The following is a 6060-nucleotide window of genomic DNA, read 5'->3' on the forward strand; positions in this document are numbered from 1 at the left end:
ATCCGGGCTCACACTAATTGGTCAGATGGACTGAGGTTGTTGCTGTGTCTGCATTGCAGAGTTGCCTCTCTCTCCTGCTACTCAGCGGCAGTGGGATGAGAGAAGAGAGAGGATGGAGGGTACAGAAAGAAAGGAGGGGAATGTAGAAAGCAGAACGGGGGGCAAAGACGACAGAGACAAAGATGGACATGGCACTTAGAGGCTGTCTTCTCTGTGCAGATTAACTGAGTCTGCAGGGCCAGTCAAATACTGCTACAGGAGTAGGATGTTTTCCCTCTTGGATAACATTAACAAGCCTGCCACCCATCTGTTCTTCACTACATTACCTGTTGTCTGATTTCCAACTAGGTGTTTAAAGTGAAATCACAAAATCTTAACCTTGTAAATTATCTGAAACTGCAGGCGACTCATTAGACAAAAACCTGAAGTCACTCTGAGTGTAAAAACAAAGGAAGATGAGGAAGTCCTTCTCTCCGTTTCTCACTCCTGTTTGCTGCACACAGACATTAGATGCATACATGTTTTTGTACAGGTGACGGATGGTATTTAGTATTCCATGTGTACGAGAGGCACGACGTGTGTGCCAAATGCCTCTTACCAGTCTCACAGGGATATGGGACCATAACTCTTTGGAGAGCAGAGTGCAGGACTGAAATGTCAGCACTTTTTCTGCCAACTGCATGCTCTCAGTAATGACGGCATCTCAGCCGTCCATCGCGCTATCCGTTTGCCTCCTAACACTCCATGTACTCTTTAATGATCAATAATTCCACAAAGATGTCTGGGGAGATTGCAACCCTGAACACTGGACTGACTTTAATCAGAGCTGGACTGAAAGCAAGAAACAGAGATGTTTTTGGAGGATTCAAAGTGAATGCAATGCAATATATGAACACTTTGTCCTTCATTGATCACACTTAAACACACACACACACACACACACACACACACACACACACACACACACACACACACACACACACACACACACACAAACACCCAGATATTCATTATTGTGAAATTATAAACCCCAGTAAGGTTTTATGGCCAAAATTACCCCCTTAGCCCACAGTGTGTCAAGGTCCCACAGTCGTGATACAGAATAAAGTGACAGTTACAGGGGTGATGATTGAAACCTCTGGCCAAACGCAAAGCCAATAGGGGTAATGGAAATGTTCCCAGCAGGCAAATGGGACTATAAATTCAGCCCATCAAAGTGTCCAGTACCATGAACTGGTCGGCATTTAGAGCAACACAACATGGTGCAAGTATGTTAGCGAGGAGGTGGAAGTCATAAAAAAGTGACAATAAAAAGAAGACAGAAGTGAAAAGCAAAGTACGACTTGATGAAAAGACTGTGGAATATAATGAGAATGTATTACAAGTGACCAGATGACTTGATTTTCATGCTCAGTCCTTAGTCAGTTGTGAACAAATGAACTCTGGTTTGTGCTGACCTTGTTGACAGCAGCAATATAGGGTTTATCTGTACATAGTAAACTTTAATTTAGATACAAATGATAATGTAAGACAAAAATGTAAAATGTCATCAGGCACTAGCTTGCAAACTAAAATGTACCATGTCACTACAGCTATTAATGTATGATAATCTGTTTTCAAATGTTTTCATATCAACTGGCTTCAAGGTTGAAGACACTGAAAACTACTAGTGTCTTTTTCTTCTATTTTTTACATCTTTGTGCCAAAACCACGAATGATTTACTGATGCCTGATTACCGAAGCAAAAAAAACTTGTTTTAAAGTGCCATGAAGACCATTTCAGTCAGCAGCGCTCCTCATGTACAGTGGTGTCGGAGAACTCACTTGTTGCAGTATACTTGTGATATGTATGCCTTTGACCACTACATGCTGAATGTTATATATTATTTTTTTATTTAGATGTGGGCTTGTACTCTTGAAATCATTTGTTTCAATTCCTCCTGTCTGTCCTGATGCTACTTACACTGAATGCTAACAGCAACATTTGAGGGTCTGATTACGAACTACATTCAAGTCACACTTCCTATACTGTAAATATGTACACATGAAAACAGACACTTTGTCATGCCCTTTATGATTATACTGTAATGCATTCACTGATGCCCTGACATGAGTCGTCTTTATGACAAAAAAGCCATCATGTAATAATAATTAGTTCATAAGCAAACCTTCAAATGGACTGAAATGCTGTAAGGGAATACTGTGCATCTCATTTTGTGTTCTATCTGTCCTGATCCTGAACGTGTTGTCTTGTTCTGTAGTCTGTGATCGTTTTTCTGTCTGTCATCCCCAACCAACTGCCATACTGGAGGATCTTGAAAATACTTGTCCGAATCGTGAGTGAATGAATGTACTTTTTGTTTCTAATCATTATACTGTGCAGTAATAAGGAAAAGCACAAAAACCTTTTCTCTTTTTGTTTTTGCATTTTAAATTCAGAGTTGTCCTGTATCATTTGTGAATAGTGTAAATAATCATCCTGAAGGTATAATGTTTCAGTTTCGAGGGATCGTTCATGCTCTTCTGAGACAGGACTGTGTTTGAAGTTTGAGGTTTCTTTTTCCTTTGGTGACAATGCTGTGAATAAGATGTATGTACAGTATTTACGTGACTTTGGCTGACTGCTGAGTTCAGCTGTTTCCTGTTATTAGAGTAGAGTCGCAGGCCTGATCTCAGCCAGAACTGAGCCTTCTCATTTGACTGATGCCTGCTGAGTTTTTCTGCAGTTGCTAAGATACTGCTGTTATAATAACCATCAATCTTTGGAGTACTGCTATTAAATGGCATTATATAATTGACTGCTAATGTTGTCAAGTGTGGTTCCCGAATGCACTCATTGAAATAAATGTGTATAATTATATGGTTCCCACGCATATACACACATTAACAAAAGCAGTTCAATTACCTCACAGCAATCTCGAGTAATGTGTGTGTCATTATCAGGTTTAGTTTCTATAAATGAGACATAATTGTAATGAGATGGGCAGTTTTAAACAGCAGCCAACACTCCAGAGCAGATATCAAATCTGTCAAGCATTTATTTTCCAGGCCACAAGAGGGCGCTGGACACTGGCCTTCATTCAATGTAAGGCTTGAAGTCCCATGGGTGCTTGTGCATTGACTTCGAATCATCTGAGTGTGCTGCTGAGCTAGACACAGACGGTAGTTTTGTTGAGAGGTCTGCTGCAGAGATGAAAATAACCATTGTTCTCTGATTTCATATAATGCTTTGAACATCACACAGAGTTACACAACAGGTATTTACATTTTTTTTTTAAACAGACGGAGAAACTTGATGATATGGGCAAAGCAAGATTTAACAGATCATGTTGCATTTTACACCTAACTGTACAAGCCAAAACATTAAGAATACTTATAAATGTAGAGAAATAAATATATATAAACACATTGATGGTACTACTAACCAATAAGGAACAGAGAAGCCAGCTAAAAAGTTCATTTTAACACAGCCAAATTTCATAAAAATAAATCATTAAAAGTTATCGAATGATTTTAAATGGGTACTCCGGTGTCATATTACGCTTCTAAATACTTGGTTGATACACAAGACACAGGGGAATATTTTTCAAAACGATGATGAACGAAGCAGCAATGGTTAAGATACGACCTTTAGTCCTTTCAAGCTCACTGCTACAATTCCCATAGTACTTCTCAATAGCATCTTTGAAACCCCACACCTCCAGTTCGTAACACAATTCAACTCTCAAGCCAAGATTACTTTCCCTCCAGAGGCACAATATACAGGCAAATAAAAATAATGACAAACAAATGTTTGTACCCTCATTTAATTGGGATAAAATCTCTTCAGCAGAAAATAATAGCTCACAGAATCAAAACAGCAGTTTGTGGAGGCGACCCATTCAGCTACTTGTAAATAGACATGTTCAGGTGATATTTCAAACTGCCAATTTAGTGGTACTTTGTAGTTGACAATAAAGCTAATATGAATTGGCGTGTAGCAGGCAATGAAAACAATCAAATTTGCTGTGACTATCCCAATGGTGCGTTTCTTTTCCTCAGCCATGTCATCTTCCTTCAGCAGAATAGAGATGATGCGACTAGAACAGAAGCCAATACTCAACAGTGGAGCGAGATAGCCACAAACAACCATAATGACTATAAACTCCAAGTGAAGGGGGATATTTTTACACCTTTCATAACAGGTCCAGAGTTTTTCTGGGTAATTATCCTCTCGAAATATAAATCCTAATGTCACAAGAAATCCCCAAAGGATCAAACACACTGCCAAAGCGACCTCTTTCTTCTTCCTCCATGATCTGGCCTGCAGTGGGAAACCTATAAACAGGTAGCGCTGGACACTGATGGCTGTGGTGGTCAGGATGCTTGCATACATGTTGATGTAATGTGAGAAAAGAAGGAAAGTGCATAAGAAAGACGTTGGTAGGCAGAAGAAGGCATTATAGATCCTTAAGGGAATGAAGACAATGAGGGCAGAATCAGCTATAACCAGGTTGAGCATGTAGATGTGCGTGTCTGTCCAGGAGTCCCGTTTGGCAAAGAAGGCACGCAGAGCAGCGGCATTGACGAAGAATCCCAGGAGAAACACGGGACAGTAAGCCAAACCCTCAAGGGTGTCCACCCTGCAAGAAGAGTTGGTGGTGTTGGTGATGTTGCAGCTCATAGCTATCTGTAAAAAGTGTCTTGCGTCAGAGGGGAAAACACTGTTAGTTAAGTACAGTAAATACTTAAATTCTAATCCAGGAAGACACTTTTCTTTGTGGTTATTCAATTCAGCTTTCAGCAAATTACTTTCTCAAAGGATAGGTTACCAGTTGTCTTTAAACAATACATGCTTTCAACAGTTTGATTCATTTGTAGTTTTATCAGAAGCAGAACCTATTATTTTCATTACTCATCACAAACGTTTTGATAACTGAATAAAGTGTTTCTGTTTTGAATTCATCATTTTCACAAAACAGTAAAAAAAAAAAGTTTAATTTCTGATAACATAAACAGGTATACAGTTAAAACCAGTGGAAGACAGAAACACACACACCAGCTTTGTGTTGATAGAGACAATAATCTGATTTTTAAAAAAAACTTACCAAATGAGTTGTAATGGCATAAACGTTATGAATTAAGGTAGATGCACAAGCATGTCAACGTCATCTATCAAGTCCAGATCTGTGTGAACCACTGCCTTTGCTTCATTTCCTGTCTTTGTGACATATGTAGGACTATGTCGCTTCGAGTGCCAGACAAGGTTAATAGGCCTGACCTTATAGCATCCTCTAACAAAAAGCAGAACACAGGAGCAGTTCCCCTTGTGTAGTGCAAGTGACAGTTTCCTGCCGAACTGTCATGCATGAAAAATAAGTGTATTGCTTGCATTTGTGGTTGATGTGAAACAGAAATGAAACTGTGTCTTAGTTGCTTGTTGTGAGTTATTATTTAGATAAATCGTCCCCTTGTACCTTTTGATCGAGAAAAAATGTGCTTCTCTTGCATGGCTCCAAGATGAACAAAGAATCCTAAAAACTGAAAAAATTCTGGATGAATTGAATAAAAAAAGGGGGATGCATTAAACTTGATTCCCATTATGTTCATTTCATAAACCATCTTCCAGGATCTTTGGATTTCTTTGTTTGTCTTGGAAGCATGCAAGAAAAATAAGCTCTGAATATTGGTCATAACTACACTTAACTCCTGGCACCATTTGAAACCTGCAAACCACAATGTTAACTTTTAGCAAAAGTGTTGAGCAGAAAAAAACTAGGTCACACTGTGGCGAGAGGTGAGAGCAGAACTATGTCGGACAGTTAAAAAAAGGCATAAATATCGCCCTTAGATAGATAGACACAATTAATAGCCTAACCTCTTTATTCTCTAACAGCTTGTTTGTAGAAATGGTTCCAATGTTTTCCCATAAAAGACATATAACCTTAATGGTAATGCTACTTCAAAAATGTGTTTCTCACACATTATTTTCAATTTGCACATATCAACTTAGAAGCAAAAATAGCCTGTTGTCAACAACTGACAGTCACAATCAAAGAGCCACAGGTTTATGAAAGAACC

The 6060-nt window shown here is 39.0% G+C and overlaps 1 protein-coding gene across 2 annotated transcripts; it reads right to left on the reverse strand.

The window, feature by feature from the left end:
• Positions 1-3790: 3790 nt before the first annotated feature.
• gpr35b (G-protein coupled receptor 35 b) lies at positions 3791-5310 on the reverse strand. Of its 2 annotated transcripts, none has more exons than XM_063885314.1 (2): positions 5088-5310; positions 3791-4669 (listed from the first exon to the last, which is right to left on the reverse strand). In XM_063885314.1, the coding sequence occupies exon 2, from the start codon at positions 4661-4663 to the stop codon at positions 3806-3808; it is 858 nt and encodes a 285-aa protein (XP_063741384.1). In that variant the 5' UTR covers positions 4664-4669; positions 5088-5310; the 3' UTR covers positions 3791-3805. The 2 variants fall into 2 exon arrangements, with proteins under 2 accessions (XP_063741384.1, XP_063741383.1); XM_063885313.1 differs by having other exon boundaries at positions 3791-4682; positions 5088-5306.
• Positions 5311-6060: the final 750 nt, after the last annotated feature.

This window comes from Eleginops maclovinus, chromosome 6 (genome assembly GCF_036324505.1).
Source record: "Eleginops maclovinus isolate JMC-PN-2008 ecotype Puerto Natales chromosome 6, JC_Emac_rtc_rv5, whole genome shotgun sequence".
Lineage (NCBI taxonomy): Eukaryota > Metazoa > Chordata > Actinopteri > Perciformes > Eleginopidae > Eleginops > Eleginops maclovinus.